Below are 23,640 nucleotides of genomic sequence, written 5' to 3'. Positions count from 1 at the left end.
CGCATTGCTCACAGATACCAATTGAAATGATTGAGATCTTTGGGTCTTAATGGTTTTGAATGCTGACTGAACACTTGGCAGAAACTGATCAATTTTCTTGAGTAGGTTTTAAGAGTTATTTGCTTTTAATGTTGGGAGGAGTCAGGGTTTTTCCAAATGGAGCAACAAGCCACCCATATCAGTCTGTCTGGCATAACAATTGTGATTAATTTTTAAATATTATTAACATTTTTTTATATTTTATATATTTCACATTTTGTATATTAAATCTACATAAGAGACATATCTATTTATTTTATTCATATCATTTTTATTTTCAGTTTTATATTCCTTTGTAATGTATAATAGATCCTTTTTACCTGGCTAAGATCCCTCACGGCTAAATTATTAATATAGTAAATGGGTCATGGGTCTTGGGAATTATAATGGTAATGCAGGATATGCTAATGACACTCATTTAGCCTCAGGTATAAAAAGATCTTTACCACCAGATGGCAGCGTTGTCCAACTGTTTGAGTGGAATGGTAGCAAACCACCTTGCCTGCCAAGTGTGCATGCAAGCAGGGCAAACTACCAAATATAACTATTAAGATTCAGTCAGTGGTGTCTCTTTCTTTGCAGTATACAGACTCACACATGAGCTGACGTTCCCAGAGATGAAGAAAGGCTCCAAAGAGTGGATGACTGTCCTTGGGGGCATCTTCTTCTTCCTTGGCTTCACAGGGCTGCTGGTCTGGTGGCAGCGTGTCTTTGGTGGGTTTATTGGAATATATTTATGTATGCATCCTCTAAATGATAAAGTCACTGTGAAGTCAAATGTACTTTTTTATTTTTATTTTTATTACTTTATTTTTTTTTTTTTTACGGAATATTGTGGTATTTATCCATGCACTACTTTTGTGCCCTCATAATCGTTTATCAGAATAACTTCCCCTACCTCTTGCAACAACATCTCTTCTCTGATGATGCATTTACTGGCATGAGGGCAGGACAACCTGTCACTCACATGAGATCACAGCATTAGCAAACCACAACGAACCAACGATCCAATCAATTCCCATTTTTTCTCGTTTGAGAAGACGTTTCACTCAGTACACGTCACAATAGGCAAAAAAGACTATCACAACTTCTGTTTCATGGTAGGGATGGAAGAAAAAAAGCTTTTTGAAGCTTCAAATCAATTGAACCAATTGCTTCACCAAATGATTCACTGTTTCAAAGTATTCGAAACGCCACACGCTGGTGACGCCTGCTGTAATGCAACCAAAACACAGGCCAAACATGCATAAAACAGCTTTTAAAAACCCATTTAAGTGTTTTATTGAAAGTATAATCTATCAAATACAATTAACTAATCATCTAATATCATTAAATATTAAGTGTCTGTGTAATATTTTATCAATTTTCAGGGCTTGTTTTGTTTGTTCTATGGATGGCTCAGCTAAACAGGCCAATAAGAGACTATTAACACTACTATTGTTTCTCTTAATTATACAAATGCCTGATAAAAACATCTACAAGTGCATAAAACTGATCAGAGATCAATTAAAACCGTAGGCTCTTCTTCAAGGGTTCACCGCTGGGGGGCGAATCTCAGTGAATCCGCTTGATTCATGGATTGACAGGCATCGCTCTCAGCAGTGAACCATTTAAATTTCAAAACAGTTATGACGTAACGAAGCCTCGTTTACTGAAATCATGTGACTTTGGCAGTTTGAAACACGCTTCTAAACCAATGATTCGAAACAAAAGATTCGTAAAGGTTTCAAAGCAGTGATTCGGAAGCACCCATCACTACCGACTGTTTTTTTGATTACCAGATTATGGCGGGAAAGCTTTAAATGCTTGAATTTCAGGCATTTCATCATTCCTGTTGCTTTGATGTGAGAACCGGGTGGATTTAATTGTGTTGATGATTTATTTATTCATCCAATCCGAAATCAGAGACAGTCATCAAATCCAAAATCAACATAACATATGCCAAATTCTGCCAAATTAAGGCTCAAAACCTCGCTTAGAGTGATTTCAACTTGGATTTTGTTCTTTGTGCCTTTTTATTTTTATCTTTTTCCTCTAATGTGACCATCCGATAGATCTCAGTGTACAGATCGCTCTGATTGCACATGTCAGATGGAGGAATCGGCTCTGCCTTTTTACCTGCAGCACACACTCCCGCCGCATTCCCTCGGCTGAAATAATTGGACTGGGTTGTGTTTTGCAGTCAGCGGTTTAAAGGAGCGGAAAAGAGGGGAAAGATTTACGTGTTTGAGCCCCGGCTTCAGTTCAGGAATCCCTTTAGACCCAGCTGAACTTCTTCACAAATGATAAGAAGATTTCCAAGGCTGTGCGTCTAAGACTGATGGAAAACAGTTGACATGTTTAAAACAGAATGAGTGTGCATTGTGTGTTCGTGTGTGTTTGTATAAGTGTGTGAGTGAGTTCTTGTCGGAAGCAGACGAGTCTCCTCCATCTCGGTCTCAGAAGACCCAGTTCTTTGAGGAAGGAAGTCAATGCTACATCACCTCAGGAGAGATACAGTGGAGGAAAGTAATGCAAGGAGGGAAGAAAACAGAAACTGTGAGAACAAAAGTTTGGTGAGGATCCAAGGTGGGGGGGGGACTGGGGTGTAGCCGCGTCAAAGCAAGAAAGGTACAGAAGTCCAAAAGCCAGTTGTCGGTTGAGCACTGGGTATTTCCCACATTGTCTGGCTCATGTTGTGACTTGAACACCTCTGCTCTAGGGCGATGTTCTTCGAACTCATTAGGGCTGGGTATTAAGATTCGTCTGAGGTTGACTTTAGCAATTGTCAGGATTTAAAGAGGAGATGAATGGGGCCACCTTTTTTTGAAAAGCCACCTGGGATACAGTCACGCCGCAGGTTCTTGCAGGCATATCTGCCACGCGACTGCCCAAAATCTGAACTGAATTTCCTTCACATTCCTCAGGGCAGGTGCACTGACTCCACCTGGGAAAAAAATTATCTGTTTTTCATAATCTTTTTGATGTGTTCATGGGGCAGAAACTATACCGTCTGCCTTTAGGGCTCTCAAAAGGGGAGATGCCCTTGGAAAAATGGCATAATATAAACCAAAAACCAGTCTGAGTCAACACTGAAATTCAGGGATGCAAAATTTAGACCTAGACATAAACATAAAGTTTTAGAATTTTAAAATGTGAACAACAAAGAAGTATCATTATAGTGATACTATATATATATATATATATATATATATATATATATATATATATATATATATATATGTGTGTGTGTGTGTGTGTGTGTGTGTGTGTGTGTTAGTAATGTCAATTGATTAATCGCTATTAATCGCATCCAAAATAAAAGTTTGTGTTTACATAATATATGTGTGTACTGTGTATGTTTATTGTGTATATATATAAATAAACATACATAAATAAACACAGTACACACATATATTATGTAAACAAACTTTTATTTTGGATGCAATTAATCGCGATTAATCAATTGACAGTACTAACATATAAACAGTCAAACCTAGAATTATTAGGTTTGGGTGCAGGACACTATAGTTCATTTATGTAAGTGAGGATAGCAAAATAAAGTATACTGTGACATTTTATACCCAAAAATTCCTTATACAGTGGACAACCAGTAAAACTGATCAAAATGTGGAACCAAAAATTATTCAGACACTTTGACCTGACCATGTTTTGCTTAAGTGTTATTTGACATAATTAAGATTTTTTATTTTTTTTTTTCTGATACAGTTTAAAGGGATAGTTCACCCACAAATGAAAATTTGATGTTTATCTGCTTACCCCCAGGGCATCCAAGATGTAGGTGACTTTGTTTCTTCAGTAGAACACAAATGATGATTTTTAACTCCAACCGTTGCCGTCTGTCAGTCAAATAATGCGAGTGAATGGTAACACAATCTATAAGAGTCAAAAAAACATGCACAGACAAATCCGAGTTAAACCCTGCGGCTCATGGCGACACATTAATGTCCTAAGACACGAAACGATCGGTTTGTGCAAGAAACCGAACATTATTTATATAAATTTTTTTCACCTCTAATACACCACCATGTCCAACTGCGTTCAGCACTCGCTTAGTGAGGTCTGATCGCGCTCTGACAACAGAAGTGATGTCTCGAGCATATACTTCAATGAGTGCTAGACATCACTTCACTGTCAGAGCGCGATCAGACCTCACTAACCGGATGCTGAACGCAGTTGGACATAGTGGTGTATTAGAGGTACAAAATTATATAAATACAGTTCGGTTTCTCGCACAAACCGATCGTTTCGTGTCTTAGGACATCAATGTGTCGTCACGAACCGCAGAGTTTAATTTGGATTTGTCTGTGCATGTTTTTTTTTACTCTTATAGAAGGAGTTCCCATTGACATGTATTATACGAATGACAGACCACAACGGTTGGAGTTAAAAATCATCATTTGTGTTCTACTGAAGAAACAAAGTCACCTACATCTTGGATGCCCTGGGGGTAAGCAGATAAACATCAAATTTTCATTTTTGGGTGAACTATCACTTTAACTCTGAGATCTTGTCATATTTTATTACCATAATTTTAACTATGGTGAATAAACTGTATTTATGAACGAAATGCTGAAGGTTTCTGAATAATTTTTGGTTTAACTGTATATATATATATATATATATATATATATATATATATATATATATATATATATATATATATATATATATATATATGTATATGTGTGTGTGTGTGTGTGAATTTTAACACCCCTGTTAAAACCGCTGATTTTTGTGATGTAAAGATGAAAAAAGATATATATATATATATATATATATATATATATATATATATATATATATATATATATATATATACATTTTTTACAAGTGGACTTTTGAACTCTACTGAATACCAATTTTCAATGCATTATTCTTATGATTTAGTTATAAAATAATATAGGCTCCACTAATGCAACCTTTTTTTGACCAAGTGTATTTGCATATTTATTAGCTCCACTTTTACATGAACCAGGTTTGTGATATAAGCAGACATGTTTGTGCATGTTGTGCAGACACAATAGTTTTCTTTAATTTGTTTATTTTTTTCTCCCCTGCTCTTTGCCTGGAGGATAAAACCCCAGCAGAAGAGTCTGAGCTGGCAGGTGCTGCCCTCTGTTAGGACACTTAATTGCTGACTATCTGTTTTTTTCTTTCTGCTGACAGTTCTACAGTTCCACTAAGGGGGAAAATACAAGGGGATTTTGCACAATAACTGTTTTTCACACCTGACATCTTTTCCACTTTTTTTTATTTAATGATTTACCAGAGTTTTATCTTAAGCCTTTTGAACTCTTAATGAATTCCATGTTTTATTTGGTTTTTCTGTGAAATAAGTGAATAAATAATACATTAAGAGCATTTCTGAATTTTTAGTTTTTACAAACTAAAATACAAATGGAAATTGCTTGTGTTGTCGATTAAGCTTAAAGTTATAGTTAACTCAAGAAGGTGAGTAAATGACAACAGAATTATCATATTTTGATGAACGACTTGTATTTAACCTAGAATTTCTCTAAATTCCTTCTTCATGTTGATTTTGTTTCTCTGTTTCGCAGTGTATGGTGATGTTCCGCACACTTTGTCTCAAGAGTGGGTCGAAAAGCAGACGCAGAGAATGATAGATATGAGAGTGAACCCCGTCCACGGATTCGCTCATAAGTGGGACTATGAAAAGAAACAGTGGAAATAAATGCATTCCGATGTAATAACTGAGAATGTATCAGGTTTGCATTAATGAGACGTTCCAAACTCAATAATGCTGTGCAACCGGCAGCCTTAAAATATATATATATAAACCTGTGTGAATCCAAATAAATGCACTGAATTGAACTCAGAGCTGCTTCAGTATTCTGCCTTTGTACTGTTTGTACTGAGAACAAAGCATGTGTGTTGGTACATTTAACCTGATACCTGACTACCGTAGAATTTAATATGTGTTAACATGATTGGCTGGGGCAGATGGTGTGAGAGCGCGTGTTATTGGCTGAGGAGTTAATCCAATCACTTTTCAAGTGCCTAAATGACTTTTTATATGTGTGTGTCTGTGTAAATAAGAAAAGTGAATATCTTAGGTGTTCTTTTATTCAACAAATTTACAAAGCTTTGCCTCACTGTGAAAAATGATTTGATTATGATTTTGTTAACACATTTTTTCTTTTGTCAAATCAACTTCAATAATCAATGTGGTTCAGATAACATATTATTTTGAGTCGCCTTTATTGTATTAAAGGGTTAGTTCAGCCAAAAATGAAAATTCTGTCATTAAGTACTCACCCTCACGTCGTTCCAAACCCATAAGACCTTCGTTCATCTTCAGAACACAAATTAAGATATTTTTGATGAAATCCGATGGCTCAGCGAGGCCTGTATTGACAGCAAGATAATTAACACTTTGAGACACATAGAAAGCTACTAAAGATTTGAAACAGTTCATGTGACAACAGTGGTTCAACCTTAATATTATAAAGCGACGAGAATACTTTTTGTGCGCCAAAAAAACAAAATAACGACTTTATTCAACAATATCTAGTGATGGGCGATTTCAAAACACTGCTTCATGAAGCTTCGAAGCTTTATGAATCTTTTGTTTCGAATCAGTGGTTTGGAGTGTGTATCAAACTGCCAAAGTCAAATGAAAGTCAAGTGAAATCACGTGACTTTGGCAGTTTGATACACACTCTGAACCACTGATTCAAAACAAAAGATTCATAAAGCTTCGAAGCTTCATGAAGCAGTGTTTTGAAATCGCCCATCACTAGATGTTGTTGAATAAAGTCGTTATTTTGTTTTTCAGGCACACAAAAAAGCATTCTCATCGCTTCATAACATTATGGTTGGACCACTCTAGTCACATGAACTGTTTTAAATACATCAGCTTTCTGTGCATCTGAAAGTGTTAATTATCTTGCTGTCAATGGAGGCCTCACTGAGCCATCGGATTTTATCAAACATATCTTAATTTGTGTTCCGAAGATGAATGAAGGTCTTATGGGTATGGAACGACATGAGGGTGAGTAATTAATGACAGAATTTTCATTTTTGGGTGAACTAACCCTTTACCTTAAATTTTTAATTTCAATGAACTTTTTTAAGGCAAGAAAACTACTTTTTTAAGTTAAACCAACAATTCTTTTTACAGTGCACAAATAGTTCACAAATAGACAAATTAATTTAAAGTAGAACTTTGGCAGTTCCTAAATGCTTGAGCAAATTCCTAAATTGCAAATTAGCATAATTACTAATTATTTTTAAAGAATCATTTTTACTTTATTATCTATCTATCTATCTATCTATCTATCTATCTATCTATCTATCTATCTATCTATCTATCTATCTATCTATCTATCTATCTATAATATACCAAATATATACAAAGTTTGAGACACACTGCACTGAAAAAAAAAAAAAAACACCTGACAAAATGTGTTACTAATTCACCTAATGGCAATTTATTTGTCAAAATGTGAGTACCGTGTACTTAAGACATGCCTGAAGTATGGAGTCCCGAGGGAATAAGGAAAAGAAAGCTTTGACAAAGCTGAAAGGAATGAAAAGAAGTGCACTTCAAACACAAACTCAGACACCATAAATACATCGGGAGTCATAGTACTACGCCAAAAGAAATGAATGGTGTGACGTAGTGTAGAGGAAGTGCCGCCCCCGTTCAGCGACTATCTTCAAACAGTGTTCAGTTTCAACAGTCCTAGCGTTGCTTCAATGAACGCGCCTGTCTCGATGTCATTCGTTGGCGATGACAGAGCACGCTTAATTTCTGCACGATCCGTGCCGCGCGTTGGAAAAACTGCATCTTACCAAAGAGCGTGGAAATATACTTGGACATTTTACATACAGCAAAAGTGCTTCTTCGTGCGCTGACTTGGTTGCTATTTTCTCTTCCGTCTTTTCTGGGACCTCGAATGTCAGTGGAATAATTAGAAATACAGCGTTTGCTTTAACTCTCTTCTTCGTCCTCGTAACGTCAACGACGTCGCGTTTTTTTCCCTCGCTATTGGCTTGTGGTGGTTCACTGGAATATAAGCGCAGTGAGTCTGAGCTGTGAAGGGGCATTCCTCGCGCCGAGCTTGGATCTTGACCGCGCGCGCTGCAGCAACGGCCAATCTATCTATCCATCATCAGGCGCGCGCTGGACATGCAGGTTTGCAGACAGTTACAGCTATAAAGTTATTATAACCAATGAATGTGATACTCAGTTATATTATTTTCCTCAAAAATTGCATTTCAATGAGAGAAATCACGTCAACGCGATGTGAATTTGAATTTTTTCTGAGCCTTTCTCTGTGAGAGACTTTTTTTCCGTTACGATGTACTTCGAATAACCGACCATTTACCGCTCGCGCTCGTTTTTGTCCTGTTTAGTAACGATGGCCAACGAAATTCGCTATGACAATCGGAATATTGTGGAGAAATACCTCAATCACAAACTTTTAAAGAGGGGATATGTATGGAAACTTCAATCTACGGGGGAAGAAGATGACACCTTCAATAAAGGAGTAGACGACTCCTCTCCAAACTCTGACAGGAGGCTTCAGGCTCCCTCAGCCGGCGGGGGTAACAACTCTGAATGCCTGATAGCTCACCGGCTCACCCGTTCAGAACCTCATTTGAGGCTCTACCGGGTGTTACGAGAGGCTGGAGACGAGATAGAAAGGATATACCAGCGTGAATTTGAGGAGATGTCCCACCAGATGTCATTCAGTCCCAATGTAGCGCAACGCAGCTTCTTAACCGTGGCTGAAGAGCTCTTTAGAGACGAGGTGAACTGGGGGCGGATCGTGGCTTTCTTCGAGTTTGGTGGGACCATGTGTGTGGAAAGCGTCAACCGGGAGATGGCGTCCCAGGTAGATAATATTGCACACTGGATGACAGACTACCTGAACGGGCCTCTGGAAAACTGGATCGAGGAAAATGGAGGTTGGGTAAGTTTATGGTCAAATGGTCGTGACCTTTGCCCAGTCATTCATTACTTAATCTCTGCAGCTGAAGCTTAAAATCATAATAACACGTTCTTATTAAACACCATAGACCCATGCCATGTTGTTTACTATCACCTGTTAGCAACCAAAGTATCACTTTCTTAGCAAGGTTTGATTCTACTAAAGAAGGTCACGTCAGATTGTTAAAGACCACGTGACATCAACATTTTGTGCCTTTTTGCTTTGTGGTCTCTTTATCCTAGTGCACTGCTACACACTGACAAAATTGGGAAATATATAGGAAAAGAGACTAAAAATATTGATGATTTATTCTGTACTATAGAGTTGTGTCCAATCAAATTCTCTCTAGTTAGAGAAAGTCCTTCCTCCAATATCACCTTAGCAAATCATGTATATTATGACTGTGATCTAGCTAAAGGCTATTAAATATTTAAAATATGTCTCGTCCAAACTTCCTGTTTTAGTAGGAAGTATGTTGTCACCAGGGAAAAAACGCAATCCTAAAGTGATTCATGGGGTCTTTATGGCATACAAGTTGAGTAATAAGACTTTTACATATCTTCAGTATAAGGCAATGAAATGAGTTTAACTCATTGTGTCTGCTTTGCTATTTAGTAGAATGGGTTAGTTATTTGAGTGGTAGTGGTTTGAGTTTAGTCAGCTTGGTTTTTGATAGTTCAATCAAGGTGAAAGTGACATTTCAATCATTGTAAGCCACACCCCTCTTATGTCATGTCAAAGAGAGAGTTGTTTTTTCAGAGTGTATACATGCTTTTTCTCAAGGACATGTGACTTTGTTGCATGCTAGGTCATATGAATTCTTAATGATTGTTTGGTTTTACATAATTACAGCACAGGTGGAACAAAAAAAATATTTTAGGATCAAATGAAACATTGTCAGGTAGAAAGACAATTTTTTTAAAGAGATAAAGATTGCTTTTGCTCGAGGTGAAGCCTCGGAGAGTTCATGCTATGATTTACTAGTGGGACAGTTTAAAGAATGATTTTTTTATGCCTGAAGACACCTGGGTACTGTTGTGGCAGCTGCTCGTAAGCCTCATATCCATTTGCAACATTTGTTTTAATGACTTATTAAATTAATTAAATGCATTTATGGTAATAATTAAATTGTATTATAATCATTATTAATATTATAATAATTATAACTAATTATTATTAATAAAAATAGATTTCTTATCAAAAATAAATAATAGAAAAAAATATATATGCATATATAGGATTGTTTTAATTAAAAAAAAAAGTAATTTTATTTTTATAATTTTTTTTTTTAGATATTTAATTATTTTTTTTTTTTTACATTTTAAAAAGTATATGTATGTATTAATACATAAAATGTAAAACAGCACAGAAGATAAAAAGTTTACTGTTTATATATATTTTTCTTCAAGATTGAAGTCACCCAATTGGCTTGCCATTTTTATTCCAATAATCATTCCTGGTTGGAGACTTTGAAAAAATAATTTGTTTATGGGTCATTGTCGATGCATAAGGTTTTTAAAAGTGTAAAAAAAAAAAAATAATGGAGATATAATTTATTTTAAAGTTTTATTAAGTGTTAACAGTAAGCTTATGTGGTTTGTGTCAATCAATTAACACTGCTTTTGTCATTTTTTACAAGAATTTACAAAAATTTTGGTTTTACCGAATGACACTTTAGGTTGTACCGAATGATAATATTTTCAAACAATGCAAACAGACTGATATCTAGCTAGCTAGCTAGCAAAACGACAATCAAACATTTTATATTTAGTACAAGTTTTTAAAATATTACAACATTTACCATGTTTTATAGCAGTTGTACCGAATGACCTGATGTTTCGGGACATGCATATGAGCAAGTGAAAACATGAATTTTTCAAATAGTTAAGAGATAGTTAGTTTGCTTCAGGATCATGTGGTCCTGTGCAGGTGTCTAAATGATGTCACAACCTGTCACATGATATTGAATGCATGACTTGGTCCAAAATGGTCTCTTTATATTGGTTACTCCGAATGACATCAATGAAATTCATTTTTTTCGGACATTCTTTCTCATAACAAAACAACGACTTCTATACATAATTTTAAAATATGTTGTTATAAAATCATGTTAGAATAAAAAATGTATACATTTATTAGATTTTTAGATATTTTAATCACAAATGAATCCACTATACTGGCCTTTGGATGGTTAAACCGAATGACCTTTTGACACTTCAAAATCTTTGATGTCATATCTTTGTTTTTATTATTATTATTATTAAGGCCTTTAGGCAAAAAAAAAAAAAAAAAAAAGACCCATCATGTCATTGATCCTTATATGTGAATTCACAATTAATTCAAGTTTAATGATGCAACACTCAGTTTATAGCGCATGTTTCTTTAACGCTACCACTGCACTAAAGGGATAGTCACACTGCACTTTTCATTCCATTGACTTCCATTCAAACGCATGCAAATGTGTCAGACCGGAAATGCAAGCTTGTGTGAAAAGTTTCACATTTCACTGCGTTCAAAGTTCAAGTTTGGTGAACTCTAACCTGCAAATTCGCATCACGTGAAGATGACGTGCGACCAGTAGAAGAACGATTCGTCATGGCATGACCTCTTGGCTGAATTAAACAATGATATTTTTGCAGTAAAGTCGAGTAGGTTGTATATTTTTACATTTAGAATGTATTACTAAAAAACACTGTAGACCTTGATCTCACATCACAAACGTTGCAGCATCCGATGATTTTTTGCACGTTCAAAGTCTAGTGTGACAGTGGCTTAAGTTGTAACTTACGCATGGCAGCATTGGCTGGAGCAGTGGCTCAACTGGCCCCTGGTGGGTTGTCTCTGAAAAGAAATGAAATCTGGCACGTGTATAAACCAAGTACATCCATGAACGTCCAACTCCCCAGTCAAAACAAGTAAACATTTTTATTCCTTCTTGTTTCTATAGAGCCCTTGCTTTAACACTATCCTTCACTCTGACTGCAGTGCTTCTCTGCTGAATTATTTACAGTATAAATTGATGCAGCCCATCATGGTTGATCCTGTATGGTTGGACTGACTCCACCCTATTCATACAAGCGCAGCATCTCAGAGCCCCAGTCTAAGATGAGAACTGGAGAGCATCTGTGTCCTCCAAATCATGAACTGAACTACATTATGCATGTGTAATGGGGGTGTGACGAGACACGAGAACGTGACGAGACGAGATTTTTGCACAATATTTTTAGGAAATCCTCAATGATGAAATACATGACTAGAAAAATAGTCTTACAGTGCATTTGAAATGTTTTAATTAATCATCTTGTAATGAATGTCATTTCAGTTCTACTTTTTGAGTATGAATTATCGTATGCAATAAAACACAAAAATAGTCAAGCACTGTAAAAGGTTTTGCCACTGGCTTCTCTCTTGTATGATTTCATATGGAACTGTACAGACCTTGGAACCATACATTCAATTTCCAATTCAATTCACGTTTATTTGTATAGCACCTTTCACAATACTTATCGTTTCAAAGCAGCTTTACAGAAATTGCTTGTCAACATTACAATTTAGAGTACTCTGTTATCAGAAGTGACTGTGTCCATGATTTATGAGCTTCTAAAACTTCTGACCTCCTAAGTGAACTCATTTCTAGAAATTGATTATAGAAATAAAAACAGTATTAATAAAAATGAATAACACAGTTTTCTCTAAGTCTTATTAAGTGCAAACAATAAGTGCAAGTGTGCAACCATAATTAAAGTACTCTCCTAATATTCAAAGTGCAAATAGAGACCAAATTTTTCTTCAAGCATGATACAGAGCTGAGAGATGGTTACAACTACACAGCCCAGCCTAAGATAGCTTTCATATTGAGAGATATTTACATGCACCACGGAGCCGCTTTCAGAATGCGGAGTATTGAAATCGCATTTGAATGCGTGCCCGCGTTTTACTTTCACTTTCGATTTTGCGATTGCGCTCACTCTTTGAATAGGGAGCGGCGGTGCTGAGCACGCATTCTACAAGAAAAGACATTTAATAGACGCTTAGGCTCTGGTGTGCAACGAATCCTCCTCCATGGTCTCGTCAGTCATCTTGTCACTCACGTGATCAGTGAACTATGATTTCTGATGCACTATGTACGACTCTGCAGCTCATTTTGGATGCGAGACAGCAGTTAACCATTTTGCATGGCGCGAGACAGCTTTTCACCTCGACGTCACATTTTAATCTCGCATCACACCTCTAATGTGTAATGTATGGCGAAATGGTGTTAAATTGTATCTCTAAATTGAATCTTTTCTCTTTTCCTTCAAATAATCAACCATGTGAATGTGGTATTATGAGAGAAGGTACAGTCTTCTAGAGGTTAGCCTAGTTTCTCCACTGTCTGGTACAGCTGTGCAGGTGGCCCAGCGGAGCCATTATTCCTGTCTGGACGAAAGGTGTGCTGGGGCTGAATTAATGATGGTCATTACTCACCACATCTGCTGCAGGTTAGACTGACTCAAATGGCCTATGATAAAGTGAGGCATGGGGAGAGCTTCTCAGAGCGACCAGCGAACACAAACAAGACGCAAACCTGCTTTCCTTATTTCATTCTCTGTCTGTTATTTTAAAGGTCAGTTGTAATTAATAGATGGTTGACCATTTTATTATAACTACTTAGTGATTTATGACTGTATCATCGCTGTCATTCCTTTATGTGAAGAGATGCAGTGCAATTAGGACACAATTAGCAGAGAAGCATTTTAATAAGCCTTTACATGTCCCTGCATTATTCACAAAGCTCAGCACTTCTGTCCAGAGGCGATGAATGATTTATTTATTTCATTTTGTCATGAAAAGCACATCTAGAGTTTGCACTAAGACTGTTATTGCTGAGAGAATTGGTTTGCTCGTGAGAGTTATATATTACACCAAGTCTGTCATTAACAGCTTCTTTAAACGAAGGAATTGTTTTGAAGTGCTGAGAGCATTTGACGTTGATATATACTCACACAGGGGATGCTTCCCGCTTGATTTCCTCTATAGTTAGTAATTTTAGGGGAATCTTTATTAAGTTACTGATAATGTCCCAATAGCTTACCATCAGAGCATTGGTGCTGTTTAGGCCTGTTCATTTGCCTACGCCTCATACCAAGAATGCATTTAAAACCTTGCTGTGTGGAGATTTATAAGGGCTTTTATCTCAAGAACAGAAGCATCAGTGGGGATACAGCCAGTAAAAACACTACTATAAGCTTTACTTGAATGTAGTTATGATCTGTTGCTCTGTATAAAGTTCAAGAGACTCAGGTAATGAAAGAAGAACACTTCTGCCTTTGCTAAGCGTATCACAATTAAGAACGTCAAGTGTTGTGTGATATTCATTTCCCCCATTAGAAAGTCCTCCAATGTGTTAGAAGGGCTTCCCATTTGCCCTAAATTGGTCAGATGGCTTCACGTCTCTGCCAGAAAGAAATGTTCTCTCCACCCATGGTTAATCCCAACTTATTATCCTCCTTTTGAATTAATGTGATTCATTAATCCTTGGATAAAGTCTGTCTGTGGAGAATATATGATTCAGCTGTACCACAGCACTCTGTCTTATTACTATTTTTCCAGGCCCCCTGCAGGGATACCCCGTTTACCCGGCATGCCTTGGAGACCATTGTCTTAGCTACTGTCACAAGTTGAAACGGACTTTTAAATGCATGTTCTGTTCATGTAGATGATCTTTTGTTTACAGTGATACAATTATAGACCGCTCTAGACATAATTAAATTGGTTCTGTCAGCCAATTTAACATAGCTCTTCTTAAAGGTTCATGAAACCCCCTGTTTCAGCAGCAGTCAGTTCTCACAACAGTTTTGAAAAATGCCTATCATAGAAATTCAATGCGTGCGGTCATGAATAAATAAGCAAGGCGTCTTCTCTTAGGATAAGGACACATAGTCTAATGAATAATTATGAGACACTGATGAGTCATCACCGTACTATAGTACAAGAAAACTTTGACACAAAGACAAACTGGAAGTTGAAAATGGTGCAAAAAGGTTTAAAATTAAATAATTTTCTCCTACACTCAAAACTAATGGGTGGTTACATTGACTTCTATGATGTTTAACACTCTAAAATCTCATAAAATTTGGTTTAGGGTTTCATGACCTTTTAATGATGGAAGTTAAAGGGTTAGTTCACCCAAATATGAAAATTACGTAATTTATTACTCACCCTCATGTCGTTCTACACCCGTAAAACCTTCGTTCATCTTCGGAACACAAATTAAGATATTTTTGATGAAATCCAATGGCTCAGTGAGGCCTCTAAAAAAAAAAAAACACGACTTTTCAACAATATCTGATGGTCGATTTCAAAACACTGCTTCAAAGCTTTACGAATCTTTTGTTTCGAATCAGTGGTTCGGAACTCCAAAGTCACATGATTTCAGCAGTTTGATACGCGATCCGAACAACTGATTCGAAACAAAAGATTTGTAAAGCTTCAAAGCAGTGTTTTGAAATCGGCCATCACTACACATGTTAAAAAGTCGTTATTTTGTTTTTTGGTGCACAAAAAGTATTCTCGTTGCTTTTATAATATTATTCATTCTGTATGTAAACACATTAACCAGAACTTTGGTAGCTTATTCAGAGTGCACACACCTACATTTTATTTTAATATTCACATTCATGCATACATGTTTTCTCTGAATCTGAGCAGAGTTGTCCTAAACCTGTCTATTATGACTACGATTTGCCTTTGCAAAGAACTGTGCTCACTATTACATTGTCGAAAAATTTATTTAAAATGCTCTGCTATGTCATCTTTTATTATATGACAAAAAAGTATGTTATATCTCATGCATTTTAAAGAACTTTTTAAATTGCTTCTTTAATGTGTTTAACAGAAGCTGTAGGAGTGTAGAGTAGGTCCGTTACCTCCTTCCAAAATTTAACAGCACTGCACATGGCAAATAGAGCAGATGCTCAGACATTAAGGACTTCTGGTTTGCAAAATGCTTAATGAGCTTTCTCATTACTGTGTAACCGCTTTGAGCTAGCTCATTTAGCATGCTCTTTTCCCCCCACTCTCAACAAATTGATGTTTACTGTTGTCTTAATTGCCATGTTACTGTTGAGGTGTAGGTAAAGATGGAGCTCTGTTGGTTTGGTTAACTGAGATCAAGTGCAATACTTAAGTGGGGCGTTTGCACACTTAGTGTCCCAATGCACAACATTTGCTTAATAATCTCCTGCTTATTGTTGAGATTGAGTTGAGCTATTATGATTAAGTCAATCAGCAGTTCATGTTAGGTTCCACTTAAACCTTCATATTGTACTATAGTTTTATCCTTGTGACTTCCGGAGGCAGTCTGGCACATGGCATGTATTGTTTAACTCCAGCCCCCATTCAGATAATGAAATCAGTCCGTGTGTAAGTTTGTTTAGACAGACTACAATTGCACAGGTGCTCACCCACACACCACATACCTGCGGTTCATTACAGGTTTCTGGCTGTGTACTGTATACTGCTGATTCTGATACCTTAGAGGCATGTTTGACCCCACCTGGGTCTTTTGTTAGTGGGTGTTGCATTTTGGGGCGTTTTACAGTTTGAGTCAAAGAACTTCAAAAGCTCTAGCATCGCTCTGGTATTCATTTTTCCCTAACGTGCCTCCTACAGCCCTTTCAAGTGACACTGTTTATGAAAGCGATATTGACACGAAAGACAGACCGTGGAAAAAAAAAACAACCCAGTCAAAAATGGAGTGCAAAGAAAAGAATAGTGTGTCTCTTTTTTGACATTCACTGATAATGGCTTCAAACAAACCTGCTGTGTATTTTACCGTTGCAATGTACATCTGTGCCTGTGAAGGTGCCAAGAAATGTTGCAGAAGAAAAGAAATGTGAGATTAAAAAAAGAGGAAATGGAGGAGGCAGATGAAGAGCAATAAAAGAGTTCAGGAAGGATGAACAACTGAATAGGTGACTGTGTAAAGCGTATGTTTTGTTATTGTACCTTCCTGCCCAGCTGCTATCAGGTGGGAAAGGTTGTGGCTCCTGCTCCTGGGGGGCAAGTTAGGGCTCCAAGGGTTTTTCTGATTGGCTGCCCGAGTGCTGCATGGAGCCTTTGACCTCAAGGCGAAACCCTCTGCTGGGTGTGTCTGGAAAAGAAGTCTGATGTTTGGTGGAGATGCAGGGTTTTATTTTAGGGATGGTAGTTGTGGGAAAATAAGGATTCCCTTGCAGGTGTGGTCTCCTTGGTTTGAGAAGCCAGATTCTATACACGAAGACACACAAAAGTCGTTAAGTGAGACAAGGGTAATCTGTCAAATGATTAAAGAGAGTCTGCTGACTAAATTATTCATCATAAAAACAATTGGAAAAAATAGGTTTTCTCTTTCCCCTCGCCTAAGCATCTTTCTGTCTTCTGAGGATTATAGAGAATAGAAAAAAAATGGATGTGAAAGGTGAGTTCAGCTGTGAAAGAACATAGGGGTAAGCACCGAGAGTATCTTCATGTTGAAGAAAGCCAAAACATATCTGTTGTCCTCATCGATTTCTCGCTATTATTCACTGAAACTCTCGGTGAGTCAGAAGAAAACCTGAAAAATGTCTCCGCCACATTTATGTTTTTAGTTATTGGTTTCCCCAAGGAGGTGAGAGACTTGCAGAGAAAGTTAAAGGGACATTCCCTACATATACACAATGTACTTGTATTCACTTTATACATTTTTGCTTGATCGTCTGAAACATCAGACTCTCTGTGGACTTCTCCAATCATTTCATCAGCTTAAACCCACCCCCTCCACAACCATTCATCTTTAAGTGCAATGCCCACATCTCAAAATTCAATCAACAACCCATCAGGGCTCGACAATAAGGACTATCGGGGCCAGCGTAAACGTCGCTCGGGACAGTGGATGCAACTGTCACTTGCCCGATAGGGGCAGGGCTGCATCATGAAAATGTATCACTTGCATGTGTTTAAGTCTTGCCCATTTAAATATTCAAGAAGATGCGAAAGAGAACTCAATTCAGTAGTGGAAGAAGTTTTGTGTGCGCACATGTCCGAAGCATTTGTCCAGAAAGCCGCTTCTCAGACTGTGTGCAAATGCTGAATTGAGCTCTCTTTTACATCTTCTTGTGCTTGAACGGACATATTCACACAAAATTACATCAAAAAATGTCATTCTCGGTGAGTAGGGCTGTGACGGTTGGCATGACAACCGCGTCACCACGGTGGTTAAGTTGACACCACAGTCGTGGAGTGTAATATATATATATATATATATATATATATATATAATATATATATAATGTGATCTCAGAGGTCGCGTTAACCAAAAATTTTCCGTCATTGATGGAATTTTTTTAGCAGTGACAGAAAAAATCGAATTCCCACCCCTGTACAGTTGGTGGTGAGTGTGCTCCAGTGTGGCAGCAGAGCGTGAGTTCAGTCTCCAGAATAAAATGAAAATGATGCGCTTGATTACACACAGACAAGTACCCTAGTTTAAGTCAATTTTATAACAATAAAGTTACTTATGCTTACTTGCATAATTGAGTTTTGTTATTTTTCTTGCTGACTATAAGTTTATGGTCAACGAATGGCTTTTCTGAGGTATAATGTTACGTGACATTGTTTGCAACACTGATGACTGACGTGATTCGGATTTCGGTAAGCTACTTTATCTTTCAACATTTTCATTCATGTTTATTTCGTTCGGTACAGTAGTATAAAGGAAAAGATGATCGTGTTCACTCACAATCCGTGCCAACTGTTTAAGATGAAAACTGAAGTGACGCTTTGATCAACTTTCTTTTCGTAATATAAATAAATGCATAGCCTATGCCTGTTTGCTTATCCTGTAAGTTTGTGAATAAAAATGTGGATGAAATCAGAAGCTATTAAATGTCTTCTCTTTAAAATATAAAAATTTAAATGACGGGTAATTATTGATTATGATGTTTTTTTTTTTTTTTACGATCCTGTCCATCAAAATGACGGTGAAACACAAGTCTAACGCAACCTCTGATATATTTTTTTTTTTTTTCTGGTAATTTGTTACACTCGGATGTACAATGTTCACTGTACAGAAGAAAAGATCTGTCGCTACTTCCGTTTCATTGCAACTTCAATGAGATTCTATTTAATGTATAGCACAATACATAAATTTAACCATTATTAGGGCTGGATTATAAATCAGAGATAATTGATTTCCATGTCTGTTACTGGCTTTCTTTCTTCCCAGTTTTAGATAAACCCTGATGTCAACTGTTTGTGTTTGTGGACGTGTAGTTATTTGGATAAGTTGACTTGTGATTGATCAAAGTGATGTGCTTGCTGATCAGACTCAGACTCAGGCTTTTGTATTGGTTTTGAGTTTTTCTGCCTTTGATGCTGCAATTTTGATTTTGACTTTCCTCACCCTTTTGATATGTGCCTTGTGATTTCAGAATTTCTTTTCTTTCCACAGACCTTTTTACTTTGCACCTGGGCACTGTGGAATATAGAAACAAAGACAAAGAAGGAGGGCAACACATGCTCATGGATGTTTGCCAGCATATATGGTCCTAATTCCTGGGTTAGGGCATCTGTCTAGTGGACTCAGTGGCCCCTCACCCCCAATACATTAGATGAATGGCAGGATCATTATCTCCTCAGAGATCTGCATACCCCAAAATGCAGAAACACTGTAGGAGAGCTTACTTGCTAATAGGGCTGCAACGATTAATCGCGATTAATCGTTTGCAAAATAAAAGTCTGTGTTTACGTAATATATAATTATGTATATATAAATACACACACATTCATGTATATATTTACGAAAAATGTTATATTTATATATAAAATATTTATGTTTATATGTAATATAAAATATATATAAATATATATATTTATAATACATGCATATATTTCTAAACTTTATACCTGTATGTGTGTGCATTTATATATACATAATTATTATACACAGAACACACACATATATATTACGTAAACACAGACTTTTATTTTGCAAACGATTAATCACGATTAATCGTCGCAGCCCTACTTGCTAATCTACATCAACAAATACTCACTGTTTGGTGTGCGAGTTGCACTGATCAAGCTCATTGATTAGTGAAAATGTCATTGTAAGTTTACTTGCAGTACTGCAGTCAGGACCTGTGGTGCCTCCTCTGGCTATCAGATCGAGGGTAAAAATTGTCACTTGCTTGTTTACAAGAAGCTTTCTTCCTTCTGTAAATTTGGAATACTCTACCGGGCACACAAATCGGATTTATTTTTCAGAGGAAAACAACTCGTTCCCCTCTCGATCGCAACTGATTCAACCTCCCACACAAAAGTTGTCAGCTATGACAGTTGGCTCATAGAAGCCCTTTGCAGTAAATCCACATCTGTGTGTCTGCCCCCTGAAAGAAGCCATACACTCTCACAAACATGTGACATACGCTGTGCAATAAAACACAGACAAAGGATCAAGAATGATTAACAAAATGGACTGCTCGCAATGAGTTGGAGATGCTGCAAACACAGATTGAAATTTTATTGATGAGACAGGTTTGTTTACCACAGAGCTTTTGCTGCTGGGGTCTTAAGAGTGTATGTATGCAGGTTAGAGTTTTGTTAATGGAATTATAACAAGCTCAGACTATGTTAAGGGTTTCTTTCATTCATTCTGTCATGCCTCTGGTGATTTCAGTTTTCTGTAGTTTGTTTTTCGAGTTGACTTTAGAGGGTATCCATCGTTAAACCAAAGCCTTTATTTATTTATCCATTTTGTTAGATTCACCCTCTCCTCAGGCTGCAGTTTTGAAGAATTCACCCTGATCTTCCTCACTGAACTGCAGGAGTTTTTTTAGCTCAGGGACTTGATGTTGGACTAAAGACTTTGTTGGGGCACTCTTTTGTCTCTGTGCTTGTTTGGCATAAGCGTGGCTCAGCATGTCCAACAATGCACTGCTCTTGTCTCCTCTTTTGTCTGGAGGGAACAAAATTCTTGGTGGCTTTTAAGCTGTTCAGGGTTGAAGCCAAGTATTTCCCCCACTTGGTACCTCGGGGTCAGCCCTGTCCGTCGCTTGCCATCTGCTTCTCGGTTTGCTCCAGGCATTGCAGGCCCTGTTGATCTTCTCCTTATCCCCCAATAACCATTCCTACAATTCATCCAGCACGAGCCATCATAAGTTTCCAAAAACATGCTTTTCTTGTACAGTATGTGTCCTCACTTAACTGCTCTCCCAGGGCATTAGAATGAGAATGGCAGATCTCTCACCTATGTACTAGGGGTGGGACAATAAATCGATTCATCTCGATTTGTGGATTGATTCCGATGAGATGAGATTTTCCGAATACGTCACGATTCTCTCTTGAATCGATTCTGAGCTTAGTTTTTAACAGCAGATGGCGCTATATGCGCTCTAGTTTTTAACCGCACACTCAAATGCTCACGAAGAGGAGCGCACGCGTGTTCGGCTATGTACGCACATCAGAATGTTTTTATGACGCAAGATTAATGTAAACAGCCTACTACAAACACCCTTGTAATTCACTTCAACCTTTTTGAACTTTATGAATGATTATTTTAAAGAAGGTTCAAGTGGTGCATGTAAGGAATTGGAAGCAAGCAGAATACGGCTGTTTCTAAAAGCATGCAGTGCCATCTGCTGTTAAAAACTAAGCTCAGACTCAATCCAAGAGAGAATCGCGATGCATTCGGAAAATCTCAGGATCGATCCTGAATCATTTCTCTATACGGGATGCAATGATTTATTGTCCCAGCCCTACTATGTACATGGTCCCTGTAAGTGTTACACTTGTTTTTCTCTCCTGACAATTAAAATGTCATAATGAAAAGACTTCTCTCAGATTACCTATGCCAAACTTCTCAACGTCACAATGTGGAAGAAAGTATCTGCTGCTTCTTTAGTTTTATTGTGACTTTTTTCACACAAATGTCCTCTTATTTCTGGTTTACAGAATTGGGAGACATTCGCACAATGCATTTCCAAGGAACCCCTACTGAATGCTAATAAGATGTTTTTTCAAGATAGCCCAAAGTTTGAGCAGTGCTGGTTCCAGATATGGCAGAATCAAAGCTAAGATAACTCAAACAGTAATTATGTATTTTAGGTTCATCTGACGCAGCTTGAATTATTCATGTAAATTGGGAAAGAGGCAGTCTTTGCCTGTTAACGTTATACACAGCCTGCCTTTAAGTTTAAGACTCTCATTAAGGCATGTTGATCTAGATCTAGCTTGTTAAATGCAGAGAATTCTTTGTCCAGTGAGTCTTTATCCCCTGAGTTTGACTTTCTGTGGATCTGGTTTGAAAACCCCTTTCCTATTTCATTCAGCAGAATGGAAGTGAGGTCCACATGTAGTGTTATTGCTTGAACGTGACTGTGAGCTGCTGCTCTGAAGGGCATTAGCGCTGTCTCTCTCCACACATGTCAGCAGAGAACCTGTGCTCATTCATTTTTGATAGGGCGGGTAACCTCAACACTAAATGTTCTTCCCTCACAACACACCCTAACATAGATTCATTACGGTCCAATCAGATGTCAGGCAAGAGATGAGGCTTCCTTTCTAGTCATAGAATGACAAAACAGGCTTGCTGGGAAAAAAATATGCAGAAATTTACACATATAAAGACTTGTTTCCTAAGATTATTGTTCTACTGGCCTGCATGATTTATCTTGCCAGCGGCTAGATAATATTTATTGCTGATATCTAAAATCAAACAAACAAATACCATTTTTCACAGCATAAATGGATATGCAATTTAAAGAGTTGTTGCACTCTTACTAGTAGTAAATCAGGTCTAAAATCATGCTGATTTTGATGCTCAAGAAACATTTCATTAATGTTGAAAGATTGTTTTTCAGGATGCTTTGAATACAGAATTCAAAAGAACAACATTTGAGGAACAGAAATGTAAATCTTTGTTATAAATGTCTGTAGTGTCACTTTTGATCAATTCAGTGTGCCTTGTTGAATAAATGTATAAAAAATCTTATTGACCCCAAACTTTTAAATGGTACTTTTGACATCTCTACTATCAGCATAATTCTATTACAGTGGAGAAAATTACACTGAGAGTACTCAATGGTAATTTAATACTCTGTAGTGAATAACAACACTGATACATCCTCTTTGCTTTCATACTCTTTTTACTGTCCCATCTGTTCTATTGAGTCTGGTCATCCTGCTGCTGGGGGAATTCCCTTGCTGACAGAGTGATGTTTACTAGGATTAGGGATAGAACCAATACAAAAAGACATCAGTTTTCCACTTTGTCTTGCACACAACATCAGTCCAGCCATTCAAAAACTGTACTGTTAGTGGCAAAGATCAGAACAGGAAGTGTGAGATACAACCTAATGGCTTGGATGAGGATGGGGTGTGTGTGGGTTAGTTATGAGGAAGCCAAAAGCACATTCCCAGCAGGCTGAACACAGCTGGGGAGCTGAATGCTTGAACAGCAGAGCTTCGAGAGCCAACCAGCCATCAGACGCAAGTTGTAATTCCAGCCTTGTGATTTCCCTGCATGTTGACCACATGTGGCTACATTTCAATATGAGTTACATCACTGTAACGATTACTGGAATTGATTCCAAAGTCTGCATGTGTTTATTGTCAGCAACAGTGCAAAAATGAATCTACAAGT

At 37.3% G+C, this 23,640-nt stretch overlaps 2 protein-coding genes across 8 annotated transcripts in view; both read left to right on the top strand.

Annotated features, from left to right (window-relative positions):
- cox4i1l (cytochrome c oxidase subunit 4I1, like) overlaps positions 1-5,874 on the top strand; it is an 11,683-nt gene extending 5,809 nt beyond the window's left edge. Inside the window, exons 4-5 of the mRNA XM_067377416.1 lie at positions 622-753; positions 5,601-5,874. Coding sequence (XP_067233517.1) covers positions 622-753; positions 5,601-5,734 — 266 coding nt within the window. The 3' untranslated portion in view covers positions 5,735-5,874. The remainder of the gene's footprint in view (positions 1-621; positions 754-5,600) is intronic.
- Positions 5,875-7,711: 1,837 nt separating this feature from the next.
- Positions 7,712-23,640, top strand: part of bcl2a (BCL2 apoptosis regulator a) — an 80,521-nt gene continuing 64,592 nt past the window's right edge. For 4 of the 7 annotated variants that reach the window (XR_010893790.1, XR_010893788.1, XR_010893789.1 and 1 more), the window contains exon 1: positions 7,715-8,981. Coding sequence is in view for 4 of the 7 variants with exons in the window: in XM_067378148.1 (XP_067234249.1) it covers positions 8,427-8,981 (555 nt within the window). In the remaining 3 variants the exon portion in view is untranslated. Of the gene's footprint in view, positions 8,982-23,640 lie in introns of all 7 variants that reach the window. The other 3 variants (XM_067378149.1, XM_067378151.1, XM_067378150.1) reach the window with 3 other exon arrangements.

This window comes from Chanodichthys erythropterus, chromosome 23 (assembly GCF_024489055.1).
Source record: "Chanodichthys erythropterus isolate Z2021 chromosome 23, ASM2448905v1, whole genome shotgun sequence".
Taxonomy (NCBI): Eukaryota; Metazoa; Chordata; class Actinopteri; order Cypriniformes; family Xenocyprididae; genus Chanodichthys; species Chanodichthys erythropterus.
The sequence above is the reverse complement of the archived record's forward strand: the minus strand, read 5'-3'. Positions and strand labels throughout refer to the sequence as shown.